Raw genomic sequence first — 21,331 nt, 5'->3', positions numbered from 1 at the left:
TAATATCATCTATTGTATCCGTTGCTCCCGATGCGGTCTCCTCTACATTGGGGAGACTGGGCGCCTCCTAGCAGAGCGCTTTAGGGAACATCTCCGAGACACCCGCACCAATCAACCAAATCGCCCCGTGGCTCAACGTTTCAACTCCCCCTCCCACTCTGCCGAGGATATGGAGGTGCTGGGCCTCCTCCACCACCGCTCCCTCACCACCAGACGCCTGGAGGAAGAACGCCTCATCTTCCGTCTCGTAACACTTCAACCCCAGGGCATCAATGTGGATTTCAACAGTTTCCTCATTTCCCCTTCCCCCACCTCATCCTAGTTTCTAACCTCCAGCAACTCGATCCCCTGACTTGTCCGACCTGCCCAGCTCCTTTTCCACCTATCCACTCCACCCTCTCCTCCCTGACCTATCACCTTCATCTCCTTCCCCACTGACCTATTGTACTCTATGCTACTCTCTCCCCACCCCCACCCTCTAGCTTATCTCTCCACGCTTCAGGCTCTCTGCCTTTATTCCTGATGAAGGGTTTTTGCCCAAAACGTCGATTTTGCCTGTCCTCGGATGCTGCCTGAATTGCTGTGCTCTTCCAGCATCACTGATCCAGACTTTGAATTCTTAGGCCATTACAGAAATCAATATGCAAATGAGGGGATTGGTTAGCTGGAAGGTTAGTTTACTTTGCAAGGTCATGCCTAACAGCATAGGTTCAATATCTACACCATCTGAGGTTAGCATGAATGACTCTCCTTCTCAACCTCCCCCTTACCTGATTATGTGGTAACCCTCAGATTAAACCACCACCAACTGTCTTTCTCTAACGAGAGAGAGTAGCCCTATGATCCTGTAGGGCGATGGTGACTTCATTTCAAATTATGAACTTGATTGCAAAGCCTGTTCATTCAAGATCACATGGAAAGAACTGGGGAAAATATAAAATTACATATTAATGTTTCTGTTTAAAAAATATTTTTTGCAACTGGAAGAGGAACATTTTGTCTTCTTAAGAGATTAGGTTTAACCCTGACTCCTTGAAAATGTTTGGCAGAAAATCCAATCTGAACTAATCAAAACATCTTGCTTTTGTTTACCAAATTTTTATTTTCCTTATCTTTCTCATATAAGGTTAAGAACAAACATCAAAATCTGAACATTGTTTTAAAGGAGAAAAACTATAAACAAAAAAATTTAAAAGATAGGAAAGTTTCTGTTCCTTTCCTACTGTTAACCTGTAAAGTTGTGGTGTTGTTTAAATGTCCCTCTATAAATCTTTCCATCAAGAACTATTGAAATCAATATTTAATTGTGAGATCAACTTTTTTCTTCATTTTATATTTCTTTTGATAGTTTTATTAGTCATGTGATAAGGCACATGAAGAGTTAGGGTGAAAATGTTTTAATGTATCTTTCTTTTAAAGTATGCACGATTACTCGTTTTCTGTTAAGTGTTAATTTGAATTAAATTGAGAACATCAAAGTTGACTTTTATTACATTCACTTGTAGGATATGGCTATTGCTGACTGGGGCAGCATTACTGCCACCCGTCGTTGCCTTGGAAGGATGGTGACATACTTTCTTGAACTGCTGCAGTTCATATGCTGCATGTAGACACAATGATGTTGGGGAGGGAATTCCAAGAATTTGACCTAGCAACACTGAGGACCAGTGCTATATTTCCAAGTCTGATTGCAAGTAGCTTGGAAGAGAATTTTATTTGTCGTCCTAGATGCAGTCTAGTTATTATGTTGAGGCATGTGTAAGTCTTTAATTTGGATGAGACCAAAGATATAGGAGCATAAGTCAGCCATTCAGCAAATTGATTCTGCTCCACCATTAAAGCAGATCATGGCTTATCTAATAATCCTCAGATTGTCTCTGTATTAATGTTGCACTCCATTGTCCTGATTCAGGTATCTGTTGCTCAAGCTTCTTGGTGCACATACAATGTACGTGTGGTTAAAAACTGAGGATTTCTTCTACTGTCATAACAGTGTGGATGTTTTATAATTCCTAATGAAGGGCTTATGCCCAACATGTCGATTCTCCTGCTTCTCAGATGCTGCATGACCTGCTGTGCTTTTCCAGCACCACAATCTCGACTCTGGCTGCTTTATGGTCCAAGATGTGAAATGAGCAGGTCTTGCTGTGCAGACTGTAGGACCTTGAAAGACAATTGCTATTTTGGCAATTGGGGCGAATCATTCCGTATTATAATCCATTGCTGTGCCTCACTGTCTTGAGAGACCTTGCATATGATCAATTTGTAATGATTGGTGCTATGATTGGTCTCTATGCAATCAATCATAACTTCCACATATGTCCATTTGTGATCTCAAGTATCTGTATAATGCAATTGCTCTTTAAAGGGCCTCATATTGCATTAAAATGGAACCCCCTTTCCTGACAAAACATTTATTCTGCGCACGCCAGCTTTGATTGCAGCTGTTTATATCAAGATTACAATAGAGACGAAGATGAAGCTTTAGTGAATCACAGACTCAGCATTTGAGGGTCACTGCAGTACAGTGGTATTGTCCCTACTTCTGGATCAGGAGGCCTGGGTTCAAGTCTCACCTATTCCAATGGTATGTCTTAACATCTCTGAACAGATAAATAGAAATACTCAGACTCTGCCTCTCAGTTTACACGACCCCAAAATGTTCATATTCCCTTCTTGGATGCCCTCCCTGTCAAACCCACTGGCTTTGATCTTAGTCACATTTCTACCCAAGCTGTTTAACTGTTCACCTCCCTACTCTATCTGCTAAGTCCCAGGTATATCTGTAGTCATACCAGACATAGTGCTACATTTCTCTCTCATCAAAGTCAGGGTGCTGCTGACTGTCAATGACACATTCCTCCCCCATTTGCATCGTCCCTTTCCTCCCTTGCTCTCTTATCTCTTCCTTATATGTTGAATGGCTCCAGCTTTACAACTATTGTCTACTCTGCATCCCAGCATGCTGCCTCCAATTCTGACAATTGAGTTCCCTAGCTTCACACAACAACAGCAGCCTCTGATATTCTCCCTTCACTTTCATTGCGTTGATAATGCTAAGAATTGACCAGGATCCATTCACACAATTGACTTGAACAGGTATTCCCAACTGATGGGTAACTGGACCCCTGACTGGTATCTGTGCAAATCCCTGGACTGACTACACTGGACCTGCGAGACTGATCATAGCTCCCTTCCCTACCAGCAGTGATACAAAACAATGAACCTGACTGTTCCAAGTAACTGACTGAAAGCAAACATTGCCCTAGACTTACTGTGCCGAGACACCCTGACTGAAGACGGTCTTCCTTGATGGCCCTTACATTTTAAGACATGGCCATTTAGTTCATGCACATGCAGTGTGTTTTGCCACATTAGCCGCTGGCACATGGTGTAGATGTGAATAAAGTAGCATACTGCCATACAACATTGTCCACACCTTTGAATGATCAATGCTAACACCATGATAAAGTGCATGGCCATGTGTCTGTGCTAAAAATGCTGAGTATCCAAGTAGGTACAAAGACAACACGCAAAGAATCCAGAGGTGCACCCAGGTCTAATCTATCAGGTGGGCATCTGTTCCTGTGCGCAATGTCCTGGCAGCAGCATTACGATGATAAGTGCCAGAATTCTCCAACATGCAACATCCAAGTGTCGGACTTTATTGTAAGTGGATCATAAATGTGTCATGAGATACGGAGAGACTGAGATCTGTCCAATGCCAACAGTCATGTACTTGGGGTGGGGGTGGGGGGGGGTCTGTATGTTTGGTGGTTGCTGCCATGAGATGTTACTAACTGTTGTCCAATATGGAAGTCTGGAGAAAAAAAGATGAGCTGGAGTGCCAGGTTACCACTGATTTTCATGTCGGGTACCGTCACCTTTGAGTTTGGTTTTAGCATACGTGGGAGAATGGGGAAACTGTATCTCAATGAAATAAGGTTAGGGAATAATACAATGCTAAGGTACGCAAATAGGCTTCTCACTGCTCACTAGTGAGATTCTTGTCTCGTCATCTGAAGCACATTTAGAGAATTGTACGTTTTCCTTTTGACATTAAGAATCTTATTTCTGCTGACCCCACCCTATTTTCCCAACTGATTTGTCAACAACCATGTTCTTCATGGGCTGGGAAGATTCCACCTGTGGTTCCGAATCAGGAGGACTCATGACTTGCCACGTGGTGTTCCTACAGCTCTCTTGCCCTTGTCCTTCTGGAGGTTGTGAGTTTGATAGGTGCTATTAAAGCAGCCTTGGAGAGTTGCTGCAGTGCATCTTGTAGCTGCTTGCTACTGTTGATACTGTGTACTAGATACAAAAGATACAAAATATATTTTTAAAATTGTAAAGAAAGCTCAACAGCACCATCTGGCGTAAGCTTTATGATGGTCCAGTCCTCTAGTATCCTTTCCATACCTAGGGCCAAAGACTCCACAATTTATTTATTTCCCTCAGTAAGACAAGACACATCCTATGTTAAAGAATGGCTTATTAATTTTAACTTTGAGTATACAAACCTATTAAGACCCTCCCTTAGCTCAAGTTCGTTAGATGGGTCAGTGTTTGTTCAATGTGTGCAGGAGAGTTTCCTGACACAATATGTAGACAGGCCAACAAGAGGTGAGGCCATACTGGATTTGGTTCTGGGTAACGAACCAGGCCAGGTGTTAGAATTAGAGGTAGGTGAGCACTTTGGGGATAGTGACCATAATTCGGTGATTTTTACTCTCGTGATGGAGAGGGATAAGTGTGTACTACAGGGCAAGAGTTATAGCTGGGGTCAGGGAAATTATGATGCGGTGAGGCATGACTTAGGATGTGTGGCCTGGAAAAGTAGACTCCAAGGCAAGAGTGTAAATGATATGTGGAGCTTGTTCAAGGAGCAACTATTGAGTGTCCTTGATAATTATGTACCTGTCAGGCAGGGAGGAAAGGGTCGTGCGAGGGAGCCGTGGTTTAATAAGGAATTGGAATCCCTTGTTAAATGGAAGAGGGCGGCCTATCTCAAGATGAGACGTGAAGGTTCAATTGGGGCGATTGAGAGTTATAGGGTAGCCAGGAAGGACCTGAAGAGAGAGTTAAGAGCAGCAAGGAGGGGACATGAAAGGTCCTTAGTCGGTAGGATTAGGGAAAACCCTAAGGCTTTCTATAGGTATGTTAGGAATAAAAGAATGACTAGGGTAGGAATAAGTCCAGTCAAGGATAGTAGTGGGAAGTTGCGTGTGGAGGCGGAAGACATTGGGGAGACACTGAATGAATACTTTTCTTCAGTATTTACTCAGGAACAGGGCATTGTCGTCGATGTGAATACTGAGTCACAAATAAGTAGAATGGATGGCTTTGAGGTATGTAGAGAAGAGGTGTTGGAAATCCTGGAAAAGGTGAAAATAGATAAGTCCCCTGGGCCTGATGGCATTTATCCTAGGATTCTCTGGGAAGCAAGGGAGGAGATTGCAGAGCCATTGGCCTTGATTTTTATGTCCTCTTTGTCTACAGGAGTAGTGCCAGAAGACTGGAGGATAGCAAATGTGGTTCCCTTGTTCAAAAAGGGGAGTAGGGATAACCCTAGTAACTATAGGCCGGTGAGTCTCACTTCTGTTGTGGGCAAAGTCTTAGAGAGAATTGTAAGGGATGGGATTTATGCACATCTGGATAGGAATAATGTGATCAAGGATAGTCAGCATGGTTTTGTGAAGGGCAGGTCGTGCCTCACAAACCTTATTGAATTCTTTGAAAAGGTGACGAAGGAGGTTGATGAGGGGAAAGCGGTAGATGTGGTATATATGGATTTTAGTAAGGCGTTTGATAAGGTTCCCCATGGTAGGCTACTGCAGAAAATACGGAGATATGGCATTGAGGGTGAGTTGGAGGTTTGGATTAGGAATTGGCTGGATGGAAGAAGACAGAGGGTAGTAGTTGATGGCAAAGTTTCTTCTTGGAGTGCCGTCACTAGCGGTGTTCCGCAAGGATCTGTTTTGGGACCATTGCTGTTTGTCATTTTTATAAATGACCTGGAAGAGGGGTTAGAAGGTTGGGTGAGCAAGTTTGCGGATGATACGAAAGTCGGAGGAGTTGTTGACAGTGAGGAAGGATGTGGCAGGTTACAGCAGGATATAGAGAAGCTGCAGAGCTGGGCAGAAAGGTGGCAAATGGAATTCAATGTAGCTAAATGTGAGGTGATTCACTTTGGGAAGAATAACAAAAAGATGGGGTACTGGGCTAATGGTCGGATACTTGGTAGTGTGGATGAGCAGAGGGATCTTGGTGTCCATGTACACAGATCTCTGAAAGTTGCCACCCAGGTAAATAGTGCGGTGAGGAAGGCATATGGCGTACTGGCTTTTATTGGTAGAGGAATTGAGTTCCGGAGTCCTGAGGTCATGATGCAGTTGTATAAAACTCTGGTGCGGCCGCATCTGGAATATTGTGTGCAGTTTTGGTCGCCATACTATAGGAAGGATGTGGAGGCACTGGAACGGGTGCAGAGGAGGTTTACCAGGATGTTGCCTGGTATGGAAGGAAGATCGTATGAGGATAGACTGAGACACTTGGGGCTGTTTTCATTAGAGAAAAGAAGGTTTAGGGGTGACTTGATTGAGGTGTACAAGATGATTAGGGGGTTAGATAGGGTTGACAGTGTGAACCTTTTCCCGCGTATGGAGTCGGGTATTACAAGGGGTCATAGCTTTAAATTAAGGGGGGTTAGATATAGGACTGAAGTTAGGGGTAGGTTCTTCACTCAGCGAGTCGTAAGTTCATGGAATGCCCTGCCAGCAGCAGTGGTGGACTCTCCCTCTTTATGGGCATTTAAGCGGGCATTGGATAGGTATATGGAGGATAGTGGGTTAGTATAGGTTAGGTGGGCTTGGATCGGCGCAACATCGAGGGCCAAAGGGCCTGTACTGCGCTGTATTCTTCTATGTTCTATGTTATATCATTATTTTATTCTATTAAATTGTAACAAGAAATTTGAACACACGGATGTCCTAAAGACCACGAAGCAAGGATCCTTTATTTCACTGGCATTGGACCATAACAAACATGAAGGGAAATACAAGTTAAACATAGAAGACACAGTATTTAATGGAATTAAGCCTGTGGTTTACATTGATGAGGAAATGCTTTGTTTATATGACACTTCTACTTATTAAACTTCCTTTCCGTAAAGACACCCTTTCTTTCAGAAAGGGTTCATTTGTTTTGCTCCAGCTGCCTTGTTCAACAGCCTCATTCGCCATTACCACCAATTTGTGGTCTCCTTTCATCTGTTATGACATTATCTTCATGCTACTTTCTTGTGAAGACAGGTGAAAAGTGTTCATTAAGTATCTCATTTAAGTGTTCTGCTGCAGAACCTTCCTTGTCTGGACTACACTATCAAGATTCTGGTCTTACTCTGGTTATCTAATGGTACAGAACAAGCATATGGTTTAATCAAGTTTCTTCATTGACCTTTCTGCCTGCACGAGTCCATTGATCTGCTGAGCAAAGCCTCTTCAAGATTTCAGTAGGTGACCAGAACACTCCTTCCTGATGATTACCTCCCTCATATTATCACGTTTATAGTGTGAAGTATGTCAATGCTGACTGATGTTATCCAACCTTCTCTCACCTGGGGTTCTGCAAGACACTTGTAACACCACAAGAGGCAGAAGCAGTAGTGGGCCATTCAGCCATTGAGTCTGCTCCAACGTTCAATAAAATCATGGCTTCTCTGACAATCTTCACCTCTACATTCCCGCCTTTTCTCCAAAATACTTGATTCCCTTCTTGATTAAAAATCTGATTATCGCAGCCCTGCATATACTTGCCCTGGTCTCCTTGCATATGGATATACACTACTTCAAAATTGGAAGAGTTGATCATTGAACTGAACATTGTGTAATCATTAAGGAGGTTGGCCAAACAAGACTCTTCCTTTCTGACAGAACTAGTTTAATTTGGGAGACCTGGTAGGCACAGATGAGTTGGATGATTCTAGGAGTGAACATCTTCCTACTTCACACTCCTATGATGGAGGGAAAGACATTGATGAAGCACCTGAAGATGCTTGGGCACATGACACTTACCTGAGAAACTCCTACAGAGGTGACCTGGAGCTGAGATGGTTCACATTAATCGTTAAAACCATTTCCCTTTGTGTTAGGAATGCTTATGGCCATTGGCGATTTTTCCTTAATTCCCATTTACTCCAATTTTGTTAAGGTTCTTTGATACCAAACTTGCTCAAATGCTGCCTTAATGTCAAGGTAGTTACTCTTTCCTCACCTCTGGAAGCCAGATCTTTTCTCTGTTTGGACAAAGGCTGTTTGGAGAAGAGGGATTACTGGACCTCAAACTGTGACTCTGCGCTCTCTCCGCAGATGCTACCAGACTGGCTGAGTTTCTCCAGTTATTTCTATTTTTGTCACTTCATCCCAGGAATGAGTTGAGTGAAGCAGTAGTTATCTTGCCTTTACTGGTCAGTGCATTGAATATAGGAGTTGGGAGGTCAGGTTGTGGCTGTTCAGGACATTGTGGTGTGGGAAAAGCACAGCAGGTCAGCCAGCATCCGAGGAGCACAAGAATCGATATTTCGGGCAAAAGCCCTTCATCAGAATATTGATTCTCCTGCTCCTCAGATGCTGCCTGACCTGCTGTGCTTTTCCAGCAGCACACTATTGACTCAATCTCCAGCATCTGCAGTCCTCACTTTCGCCTTTTCAAATATTAAGCACACTTCTAGTCTTCCTACTATATGTTGTGAAACTTGAAAGGATTCAGAAAAGATTTACAAGGATGTTGCCAGGGTTGGAGGATCTGAGCTACAGGGAGAGGCTGAACAGGCTGGGGCTGTTTTCCCTGGAGCATTGGAGGCTGAGGGGTGACCTTACAGAGGTTTACAAAGTTATGAGGGGCATGGATAGGATAAATAGACAAAGTCTATTCCCTGGGGTCGGGGAGTCCAGAACTAGAGGGCATAGGTTTAGGGTGAGAGGGGAAAGATATAAAAGAGACCTAAGGGGCAACTTTTTCACACAGAGGGTGGTGTGTGTATGGAATGAGCTGCCAGAGGAAGTGGTGGAGGCTGGTACAATTGCAACATTTAAGAGGCATATGGATGGGTATATGAATAGGAAGTGTTTGGAGGGATATGGGCCGGGTGCTGGCAGGTGGGACTAGATTGGGTTGGGATATCTGATCGGCATGGACGGGTTGGACCGAAGGGTCTGTTTCCATGCTGTACATCTCTATGACTCTAAAAGCAAAATTATACCTTTTTTCTCAACTAACGAGACCACTCCTCCCGAGACGGAATAGGACTGTTGAGTAGGAGCTCATCTGCTCTGACCGTTCTTTTATTTCTCTCTCTCTCTGTCGTTGTGCATGTTCTTTAACCTCCCAAATCCTCGGTGATGTCCGGGGGTGTGGGGAAGGAAAGCCAGCGCGGTCCCTTGGACTCGAGGTGAAGCTCCACGCCGTCTGAGTTGTAGCGAATTAGAATCCCTACAGTGTGGAAACAGGCCCTTCGGCCAACAAGTGCAGACTGACCCTCTGAAGAGTATCCCACCCACCCGTTCCCCATTACTCTACATTTAACACAGACTGTTATTCCGAACTATTACTCTGCTGAAAATGTGTTGCTGGAAAAGCGCAGCAGGACAGGCAGCATCAAAGGAGCAGGAGAATCGACGTTTCGGGCATAAGCCATTCTTCAGGAATGAGGAAAGTGTGTCCAGCAGGCTAAGATAAAAGGTAGGGAGGAGGGACTAGGGGGAGGGGCGTTGGAAATGCGATAGGTGGAAGGAGGTTAAGGTGAGGGTGATAGGCTGGAGTGGGGGTGGGGGCGGAGAGGTCAGGAAGAAGATTGCAGGTTAGGAAGGCGGTGCTGAGTTTGAGGGTTGGGACTGAGACAAGGTGTGGGGAGGGGAAATGAGGAAACTGGAGAAATCTGAGTTCATCCCTTGTGGTTGGAGGGTTCCTAGGTGGAAGATGAGGCGTTCTTCCTCCAGCCGACGTGTTGCTATGGTCTGACGATGGAGGAGTCCAAGGACCTGTATGTCCTTGGTGGAGTGGGAGGGGGAGTTGAAGTGTTGAGCCACGGGGTGGTTGGGTTGGTTGGTCTGGGTGTCCCAGAGATTTCTCTGAAACGTTCCGCAAGTAGGCGGCCTGTCTCCCCAGTATAGAGGAGGCCACATCGGGTGCAGCGAATGCAGTTAATTTGGAGGTGCAGCTGAATTTGTGGCGGATATGGAAGGATCCCTTGGGGCCTTGGAGGGAGGTGAGGGGGGGAGGTGTCGGCGCAAGTTTTGCTTTTCTTGCGGTTGCAGGGGAAGGTGCCGGGAGTGGAGGTTGGGTTGGTGGGGGGTGTGGACCTGACGAGGGAGTCACGGAGGGAGTGGTCTTTTCGGAACGCTGATAGGGGAGGGAAGAGAAATATATCCTTGGTGGTGGGGTCCATTTGGAGGTGGCGGAAATGACGACGGATGATACGATGTATATGGAGGTTGGTGGGTGAGGACCAATATTGTTCTGTCCTGGTGGTGATTGGAGGGGCGGGGCTCAAGGGCGGAGGAGCAGGAAGTGGAGGAAATGCGGTGGAGAGCATTGTCGACCATGTCTGGGGGGAAATTGCGGTCTTTGAAGAAGGAGGCCATCTGGGTTGTACAGTATTGGAACTGGTCCTCCTGGGAGCAGATGCGGCGGAGACGAAGGAATTGGGAATATAGGATGGCGTTTTTACAGGGGGCAGGGTGGGAGAAGGTGTAGTCTAGGTAGCTGTGGGAGTCGGTCGGTTTATAGTAAATGTCCGTGTTGATTTGGTCGCCCGAGATAGAAATGGAGAGGTCTAGGAAGGGGAGGGAGGAGTCTGAGACGGTCCAGGTAAATTTGAGGTCGGGGTGGAAAGTGTTAGTAAAGTGGATGAACTGTTCAACCTCCACGTGGGAGCACGAGGCAGCGCTGATACAGTCATCGATGTAACGGAGGAAAAGGTAGGGGTGGTGCCAGTGTAGCTGCGGAAGATCGACTGTTCCACATATCCTACAAAGAGGCAGGCATAGCTGGGGCCCATTTGGTTTGGAGGAAGTGGGAGGATTGGAAAGAGAAGTTGTTCAGAGTGAGGACCAGTTCTGTCAGTCGAAGGAGGGTGTCAGTGGAAGGGTACTGGTTGGTACGGTGGGAAAGGAAGAAGCGGAGGGCTTTGAGTCCTTCGTGATGGGGGATGGAGGTGTACAGGGACTGGATGTCCATGGTGAAGATAAGGCGATGGGGACCGGGGAAGCGAAAATCATGGAGGAGGTGGAGGGCGTGGGTGGTGTCCCGAATGTAGGTGGGGAGTTCGTGGACTAAGGGGGACAGGACCGTGTCGAGAGAGGAGTTTGGTAGGGCAGGAGCAGGCTGAGACAATGGGTTGGCCAGGGTAGTCATGTTTGTGGATTTTGGGCAGGAGGTAGAAACGGGCGGTGCGGGGTTGTGGGACTATGAGGTTAGAGGCGGTGGATGGGAGATCACTTGAGGAGATGAGGTTATGGATGGTCTGGGAGATGATGGTTTGGTGGTGGGGTCATGGTCAAGGGGGCAGTAGGAGGAGGTGTCCGCGAGCTGGCGTTTAACCTCAGTGGTGTAAAGATCGGTGCGCCAAACTACTACCGCGCCTCCCTTGTCTGCCGGTTTGATAGTGAGGTTGGGGTTGGTATGGAGGGAGTGGAGGGCTGCACGTTCCGAGGGTGAGAGGTTGGAGTGGGTGAAGAGGGATGGAGAGGTTGAGGCGGTTAATGTCGCGGCGGCAGTTGGCTATGAAGAGGTTGAGGGCAGGTAAGAGGCCAGCACGGGGTGTCGAGGTGGATGGGGTGCGTTGGAGGCGGGAGAAGGGGTCGTCAGAGGGTGGACGGGAGTCCTGGTTGAAGAAGTAGGCGCGGAGGCGAAAGAATTGTTCGATGTCTCGCCGCATGTTGAACTCGTTAATCCAAGAGCGTCGGGGGATGAAGGTGAGGCCTCTGCCGAGACAGGCTGCCTACTTGCGGAGCGTTTCAGAGAACACCTCTGGGACACCCGGACCAACCAACCCAACCACCCTGTAGCCCAACACTTTAACTCCCCCTCCCACTCCACCAAGGATATGCAGGTCCTTGGACTCCTCCATCGCCAGACCATAGCAACACAACGGTTGGAGGAAGAGGGCCTCATCTTCCGCCGAGGAACCCTCCAACCACAAGGGATGAACTCGGATTTCACCAGTTTCCTCATTTCCCCTCCCCCCATCTTGTCTCAGTCAAATCCATCGAATTCAGCACCGCCTTCCTAACCTGCAATCTTTTCCTGACCTCTCCGCCCCCACCCCAGTCTGACCTATCACCCTCACCTTGACCTCTTTCCACTTATCACATTCCCAACGCCCCTCCCCCAAGTCCCTCCTCCCTACCTTTTATCTTAGCCTGCTGGACAAACTTTCCTCATTCCTGAAGAAGGGCTTATGCCCGAAACGTCGACTCTCCTGTTCCCTGGATGCTGCCTGACCTGCTGCGCCTTTCCATCTCTGATCTCCACCTGCAGACCTCACTTTCTCCTCCGAACTATTACCTTCCCAAGTTTCTGATTTATTGCTGGACTTCTCCCACCTTTATAAACTTTTTTTTCGCCCCAAGAATTTGTTCTGAAGACTCTGTACCTCAGATGGTGCAGCCAGCGGGGACACGGACAAGTTCTGGAAATTTCTGACCGGCGGATCTCCCGCGCTTCCCCTCCGCACGCGGAGCCCTGACCGTTGACGCGCACGCGCAGCGATACGCAAGACACCGGCTCAGCGCATGCCCAGTCCAACACCTCTTCCACGACTCCGGAGGGGGCCGTGACTGTGACGCGCGCGCGCGCAGGGAGCCTGAGGTCACCGATTCGGCGCACGCGCAGTCCAACACCCCCTTCCCCGATTCCGGCGGGGTCGAGGGCCGGGACCGTTGACGCGCACGCGCAGCGAGGTTGAGGGCACCGTTTCGGCGCACGCGCGGTCGAATCCCCTCCCCTCCTCCCCCCCCCCCCCTTCCACTTCCTCGACTCCGGAGGGAAGTGTCGGACAGGCCGAGGCTGTGGGCAGGGAGAAGGCGCCTCTGCTCCTGAGGCCCGCCGAGGCCACCCCTGGCAGACAGCGGGAGAGCAGCAGAGGCCTGTCTCCCCCCCCCCCCCCCCCCGGACCGCAGAGCAGCCGGCCAAGGGGGTAGTGGAGCCGCCCTCACCCTCCCCCTCACGCCCCAGGCCCAGCCCCCAGCCCCCAGCCCCAGCCCCAGGCCCAGCCCCAGGCCCATTTACTGGGAGGCCGCTCTGGAAAGGCGGGGTGAAGCAGGAAGGCCCGCAGAGATGGGACTGTCGAGCTGGTCCTGGGCAAGCCTCTCGAATCCGGGCACGAAGTGACTGCAGTGAAACTGTGCACTGGTCCATTTGAAGATTCTGATCAAACCCTGCTGTCATCAGGCCGTCTGTAATATACTCTGACAGCTCTCAGTCACAACACTCCGCCTTAAGGAAGATTTAAACTCTGGTTCAGATTCTTCACTTCACATCCCTGATTCCGGCATCTCTCTGACTGAGAAATTACGTTCCTTAAGTGGGAGGAACACCTTGCAAGCGTTTAAACTAAGGAGAGTTTACTCGCCAAATCCCCAGGACTGGATTGTGATTTGCTTTCTTGTCATCTAAGGGAATATGGATTGAGGATGATATTAATGCTGCCTGCCAGGTTGCCCGAATTTCCCTGTCATCTAACAGTAAACCAGTGGTCAGTGCAGACATTGGATGCAGCAATGGAAACCAGAATCTAAAATCATCAGAGAGCTCTCAGAAACCTTTTTTCTCAAGAGCAGCACACTTCACTGTGTTGAATACCTGGTTGAATCTTTCCATAGTGTAAAATAACGAGCTGCGGATGCTGGAGATCTGAAAACCTGTTTTAATTTGTCCATTCACTGGGCCAAACACATTTAGAAGAATTATTCTCCTTGCCCACTCCAAGAGCAGTGGAAATTGGGAAAGTGTGGGAAATGTTTATCTCTGCGTCACTTAAAAGATGTGGAAAACGTGAATCATGACAGCAGTAGTGTTTTAACAAGTTTGTGACAACTGTGACCAAAGCCACCTGGAATCAGGGTGTAGGATTTGTGAAAAATTGAAGTTATTTTGGTCCTTCACTGCCATTATTTATTACAAATTCTGATTAAGTTTACAGCAGATAGTTTGAATTCAGTTTACTAATGTGAGATGTCAGTTTATGTGTTGCTAAATATGATGTGATCAGTATTACTGACTTATCGATCAGGTTTTGATTTGAATTGAATCTGCCTGTGAGGCTGACTTCATGTCCTTTAGATGTTGCTTTGATATACTTTGTTGTGATTAGGGATTTTGTTTAGAAGCTAACTTCAGAGATAGTCAGTGCTCATGGCTTAGACTTACTACTCCAAGTGTTTGTGTCTGTTTTATACCTGTTTACAGCTGAGATGAAACAAGTCCATTTTTAAATTATTTCCCTAAGAGTACCCGTGTGAGGTCTTTATTTTGTGTGTGTCTCACTCTCATTCTTTGCTGGTTTTCCAGCCCATTCCAAACAATGCGCTTCACTTCTCTGCTTCTCTTCTTCCGGCCTGCTCTGCCACTCATCCTGGGACTCTCCTTGGGCTGCAGCCTGAGTTTGCTGCGAGTCTCCTGGAGTCAGGGAGATGGGCATGAATCATGTATGGATGCTGGGGACAGCAGGGGGCTGCCCCATGATACCAGTCACCTGGAGCCCAGATTGGAAAACGGAGAGTTCAGTGACAACAAAGAGTATGAACCCAGAATTGTCCCTTATTACAAAGATCCCAACAAGCCTCACAAGAAAGTGCTCAGGTAAGAATTTAGGATGAAAAGAAATACATGTAAACAATGTTTAAAAGCAAATGCACTCACATTTGGAGTATTTGATTTTGTTCTGCAAAGACAAGAGTTTTTTTTCGTATTAATTATTCCGTTTGTTATCCTCTTGCTGCAAAAGTTCTGACCAGTGCTGTAACAGCCAGCCCAAATGCCCACGTGTAAATTTTAAATTGAGAGTGGTGGGAAACGATTCAACCTACAGACGACATCATAGTTATATCTGATTCTGTCCTTGCCTGATGTTCCTCCAGAAACTCTAATGTTCTGGGAGACATAGGTTCAAATCCCACTGCTCATAAAGGGCTTTTGCCCGAAATGTCGATGCTGCCTGACCTGCTGTGCTTTTCCAGTACCACTGGAATTCCACGAGACTCAAATTCCACTGCAGCAGTGATAAGAATTGCATTCAGTAGAAGTCTGGAATAAAAAGCTAATGTATTGATGACCACTTAACTATTGTTAACATTTTAGCTCATTAGTGCCCTTTGGGGAGACAATCTCCTGTCCTTACCTCCTCCAGCTGACATGTGATTCCAGACCCACAGCAATGTGGTTGACTCTTAACCGTCCTCTGAAATAGCCTAGCAAGCCATTCAGTTCAAGTGCAATAAGGTATGGGCAATAAATGCTAGCCCAGCTAGTGACATACGTTCCATGGAGGAATTTTTTAAAAAAGCATGTCCGTGATTCATTAAGGAGCAATTGAGAGGCAGAGTATTAATCAATTCGTCAGTCATTAAAGACAGCAGTCATTCTGCAAGAATTATTATCAGCCATGGCTCACTTAACATAGAACATTGAACATTACAGCGCAGTACAGGCCCTTTGGCCCTCGATGTTGCACTGCCCTGTCATACTAATCTGAAACCCAGGTAAAAACAATGACTGCAGATTCTGGAAACCAGATTCTGGATTAGTGGTGCTGGAAGAGCACAGCAGTTCAGGCAGCATCCAAGGAGCTTCGAAATCGACGTTTCGGGCAAAAGCCCTTCATCAGGAATAAAGGCAGTGAGCCTGAAGTGTGGAGAAATAAGCTAGAGGAGGGTGGGGGTGGGGAGAAAGTAGCATAGAGTACAATGGGTGAGTGGGGGAGGGGATGAAGGTGATAGGTCAGGGAGGAGAGGGTGGAGTGGATAGGTGGAAAAGGAGATAGGCAGGTAGGACAAGTCCGGACAAGTCATGGGGACAGTGCTGAGCTGGAAGTTTGGAACTAGGGTGAGGTGCGGGAAGGGGCAATGAGGAAACTGTTGAAGTCCACATTGATGCCCTGGGGTTGAAGTGTTCCGAGGCGGAAGATGAGGCGTTCTTCCTCCAGGCGTCTGGTGGTGAGGGAACGGCGGTGAAGGGGGCCCAGGACCTCCATGTCCTCGGCAGAGTGGGAGGGGGAGTTGAAATGTTGGGCCACGGGGCGGTGTGATTGATTGGTGTGGGTGTCTCGGAGATGTTCCCTAAAGTGCTCTGCATATGCCTGTCCAATGACGACTTAAATGCACTTAAACTTGGCGAATCTACTACCGTTGCAGGCAAAGCATTCCATACTACTCTCTGAGTAAAGAACCTATCTCTGACATCTATCTTATACCTATCTCCCCTCACTTTAAAGTTGTGTCCCCTCGTGTTTGCCGTCCCCATACTTGGAAAAAGGGTCTCCCTGTCCACCCTATCTAATCCTCTGATTATCTTGTATGTCTCTATTAAGTCACCTCTCAACCTTCTTCTCTCGAACGAGAACAGCCTCAAGGCCCTCAGCCTTTCCTCATAAGACCTTCCCTCTATACCAGGCAACATCCTAATAAATCTCCTCTGCACCCTTTCCAAAGCTTGCACATCCTTCTTATAATGCGGTGACCACAACTGTACACAATACTCCAAATGTGGCCGTACCAGAGCTTTGTACACCTGCAGCATAACCTGCTGGTTCCGGAACTCAATCCCTCTATTAATAAAAGCTAAAACACTGTATGCCGCCTTAACAACCCTGTCAATCTGGGTGACAGTTTTCAGGGATCTGTGTACATGGACGCCGAGATCGCTCTGCTGATCTGCACTCCCAAGAATCTTATCATTAGCCCAGTACTTTACATTCCGATTACTCCGTCCAAAGTGTATCACCTCACACTTGTCCACATTGAACTCCATTTGCCACCTCTCAGCCCAGCTCTACATCCTATCTATGTCTCTCTGCAACCTACTACATCCTTCGTCACTATCCACAACTCCCCAGCCTTAGTGTTGTCCACAAATTTACTAACCCACCCTTCTACGCCCTCATCCAGGTCATTTATAAAAAGGACGAACAGCAGTGGACCCAACACCGACCCTTGCGGTACGCCGCTTGTAACTGGACACCAAGATGAACATGTTCCATCAACTACAACCCTCTGTCCTTCCTGCTCCTGTAACTCAAGATTTTAGGGTCAAGCTTTGTCCAGTCCTGTAGTGTGATGGACGAGTTGGACCAAAGTGTCTGTTTCCGTGCTGTACATCTCTATTACTGTATGACCCACCTTTTAGATCAGTTATTAAATTAAGTTTCTGCCTGTCCCCTCATTGGTGTAAATGATATTGCAAAGAAGAGGTTATTGTGAAGAAGAGCAAAGGAATTTTCGCTGGCCACTGATTTTCCTGCTACCAACACTCAAAATGCTTCATCTGATTGGTATCACATTATTGTTGGTGGAGCTTGCTGTGTGTAGGTTGACTGCTACCCCTCCTACTGGTGTGCTCTTGGCTGTAGTTGTTTATTCAAGCCTGCTGAGCAGCATCAGAACTATTCTAAAGCAGAATGTATCAGAGTTGAAATATTCACTCTGTTTCTCTCTCCACAGATGCTGCTAGACCTGCTGAGTTTCTCCAGCATCTTTTCAGAATCTGCATTAACAGTTCTGGGTGAGGGAGACATAGGAAGGTGCCATTCCTGATTGAAGTGCATGCTGGTTAGGAAATGCTGAGATGGACACGGATGTGGTCAGCTTCAGGGCTGGGACCTTGCTCAGAAATTGCTGCCAAATGATAAAGGCTAGGCATTTTGTAAGAATATCAATGGGCTAAAATACTAGAGTACAGACAGTAAAAGAAGGAAGTATATTTCTTTGGTGTCATTTACAAGTCCAGAATTTGAGAGCCTTGGGCCATTCAGCCTATTGTGCCTGTGCTGGCTCTTTGAATGCTATTCAGGTAAGTCCATTTGTTTACAGCCTTTCTGCTGAGTATTTGTATGATTGTCTCCTGAATGTTACTGCAGCTCCTCCCACTATGCTTTCAGACAATGATCTGAAATGCACTGTAACTCGATGTGTTAGGACATCCTGTTTCTCATTGCCAATCTGAATGAACGTTACGACATCACTGCCCCGGCAATAACAGTTTCTCCTTACTTACTCTCTCAAGATCCCTCAAGGTGTTGAATACCTCTGTAAGATCTTCTCTGTATGAGGGAGAACAATTGCAACTTTTTAAAGTTCTTTTATGGGTTGGGGGCATCTTGGCAAGCCCAGCATTTATCTGTCTATCACTCATTCCATATAACTGAAATACCTCTTCCAGTAGCGTTTTAGTCAATCCCATCTACACCCTCTGTAAAGCCCTGACATCGTCCTTCAGTGCTTTAGCTGAAGCTGAACTGTGGTTTGTGATAACTTCATTGCTTTTGTAAAACCAAGGATTTTTTAAAATTACGTTTTCAACTTGTTTCATCCTGGTTAAGGAAGTGCTGTTGAAATGTCAGTACTGTTGTTAATTCTGTTGTAATGCTACAGCCAATGTACACATAGAACAATTCTACAAATATCAATGAATCAAACACTTTTACTCATAGCGTTAACCAGTTTGCTTTAGTGATACTGATTGAGAGATGAAGTTTGCTAGGACGCTAGGGACAATTTCCCCTGCCTGTTTTCAAAAAGCAGTGTGGATTTTTCGAGTTCACCTACATTCCTCAAAAGGAAGCAGAAGCAGAGTACTTGAATATTTTTAAGGCAGAGATAGATTCTTGACAAACAAGGGGATGAAAGGTTATTGGGATAGGCAAGAAGGTGGAAAATCAGACCAGCCGCAGTCAGATTGAATAGTGGTGCAGATACAAGGGGTTGACTGTCTCACTCCTGCTTCTAACTGGTGTGCTCCAGAGGAGAAGGGCAGGTGTTACACTATCAAAGAGAGGTACAGGCATTGGTGGTTAAAGTTGTCTATTTCTTTTCACTCAGGACACGTTACATTCATACGGAGCTGGGAATTCGAGATCGACTCTTTGTTGGTGTCCTAACGTCTAAGGCTACCCTGAACACGTTGGCTATCTCTGTTAATCGAACCATAGGTCACCACTTCAACAGACTGATTTATTTTACTGGCTTTCGCAATACCAAGATCCCACATGGGATGCAGATAATCTCCCATGGAGATGACCGGCCAGTCTGGTTGATGTACCGGACCATCCAGTACATTTACGAGCATTTTGGCAATGAGTTTGATTGGTTCTACCTGGTGCAGGACAACACTTACACCCAAGCTGAACGTATCAAGTCACTTGTTTCTCACCTAAGCATCAAAGACCTGTACCTGGGTCGGGCAGAGGAGTTCATCGGGGGTGACCCGGACTCCCGCTACTGTCACGGCGGTTATGGTTATGTGATGTCGCGGAGTATTCTTGTCAAGCTGCAGCAGTACTTGGACAGCTGTCGCAATGATATCCTGAGTGTTCGGCCTGATGAGTGGCTCGGTCGCTGCATCATCGATTACATTGGTATCAGCTGCATTGATAAACACAAGGTCAGTGGCCAGTCACTTTCTCCTCCTGTCATATTTGGAAGATAGTGGCAGCATCGTCTTTACCCACATAGTGATGAGACTGTGAAATTCTCCACTGTAGTGAGTAGTTGAGACAATAGCATAGGTACAGTTAAGTACGTGAGCAATATAGGGAGAAATATGGAACACCCTCCCACAAAGCAGGAGATACTAGCTCAGTAATTACCCCTGCTACTAAAGGTGGCAAGAATTAGTGTTTTCCCACATTTATCAGTCTGTTTAAAAAATGTATCTCAATGTAGTGGATGGATTTTAACAAAATTTAGCCTAAGGAAGAATTCTTTACCTTTTGGTGGAGGTTCAAATCTTGAAAAATTATAGGCAGATGACAGCCGAGAATCTCTGAACTATTAATCCCGAGACCCGCTGTGCTTTTCCAGCACTACACTCTCAACTAATGTTCTGGTGACCCAGGTTCAAATGCTGCCAACTTGAATTCAATAGAAAATCTAAAATTCAGAAATTAATGATGACCATCAAATTTTTTTTCAATTGTCGGAAAACCCATCTGGTTCATAATGTCCTTTAGACAAGGTCACTACTACCCCTACTTGGTCTGCCTACATGTAATTCCATACCCACGGCAATTAGGATGGGCAATAAATAGCCAATGATGCCCAGATTCTGTGAATGAATAACAAATTGGGGAATTTATTAAAATTGGGATGGGGCAAATTGATTTTTTTTTTGTTGAAGTGTTGCAGATTGTTTCTGCTGTTGTGGTGAATTTTGTCAAAATGTGAGCAGAACATTGGAACCGTAACTCACTGCCCCCAAAGTTGCAAGTAGAGAAGACCCACTGATTTCATAAAGAAATTGGATGGGGACCTTAGAGAAATAAACGGAAGGACTACAGGAATTGAACAGCAGAACCAACCTGCACTATGGAGAGCAGATATGATTGGCAGAATAGTTGTTTTTAACCTGTGACATGAGAGGGCATATTGGTTCTTGTTCTAACCAAATGATTATACCTCCCAGCTGTGCAACTGTCATCCCAGCTACTGCACTGGTCTTGTAAAGCTTGATTCTGTGCTCCAGCTTGTCTGCAGTTGGAATCCGTGTTGAACTTGGGTCTTCGTTGTCTGTAGCTCCATCAGTTGTCTTTCCTCCCTTAGCTGGGAATGAGGCAGGTCAGTGCTTCGATCTTCCCCTGTCAGGGGATCACTGCATTGTCTGATGTTGATGGTGGTTCACCAGGAGAGTTCCACGTTTTATTCCCAAACTGTACCAGATTGTTTGATCTTGGATGCAACAGTCGAAGAGGATGTTCCAATTACTTTGTTTCTCAGGGCCATTTTATTTCCCTAACCTTTACCGAGTGACCCCAGTCCCCATTAGTACAGATTTTGAGTGAATGTGGGGCTGGGGTGGAATGATGGCCTCTGGAGCTGCGTCCATTCCTGGTGCTAAGGTGAAGTGACCACTTGTCTGAGTTGGCAGAATGCCGGGTCAGCTTATTGAAGCCACAGCAAGTGCCCTGTGCCTTTGGGAAAGGAGAACATTGAGAAGGCAATAAGTCTAGGCAAGAAACAAGCAAGTCACTGAAAGTTCATTACCAACTAGTGGTTTTAACAGAAGGCACTAATTTGAATGTTTCCTTAGTTCCTGTCTCATGCTGTGAACATAACGAGTAGCA

At 46.4% G+C, this 21,331-nt stretch overlaps 1 protein-coding gene across 1 annotated transcript in view; it reads left to right on the top strand.

Moving 5' to 3' along the window:
• The first annotated feature begins 13,253 nt into the window (after nt 1–13,253).
• Nucleotides 13,254–21,331, top strand: part of LOC122548798 (chondroitin polymerizing factor 2, non-catalytic subunit) — a 33,241-nt gene continuing 25,163 nt past the window's right edge. Inside the window, exons 1-2 of the mRNA XM_043687573.2 lie at nt 13,254–14,859; nt 19,092–19,653. Of these exons, the coding sequence (XP_043543508.1) occupies nt 14,582–14,859; nt 19,092–19,653 (840 nt within the window). The 5' untranslated portion in view covers nt 13,254–14,581. The remainder of the gene's footprint in view (nt 14,860–19,091; nt 19,654–21,331) is intronic.

Source organism: Chiloscyllium plagiosum, unplaced genomic scaffold (genome assembly GCF_037043375.1).
Source record: "Chiloscyllium plagiosum isolate Xiang-an unplaced genomic scaffold, Cpla_swu_hap1 HiC_scaffold_4, whole genome shotgun sequence".
Taxonomy (NCBI): domain Eukaryota; kingdom Metazoa; phylum Chordata; class Chondrichthyes; order Orectolobiformes; family Hemiscylliidae; genus Chiloscyllium; species Chiloscyllium plagiosum.
The sequence above is the reverse complement of the archived record's forward strand: the minus strand, read 5'-3'. Positions and strand labels throughout refer to the sequence as shown.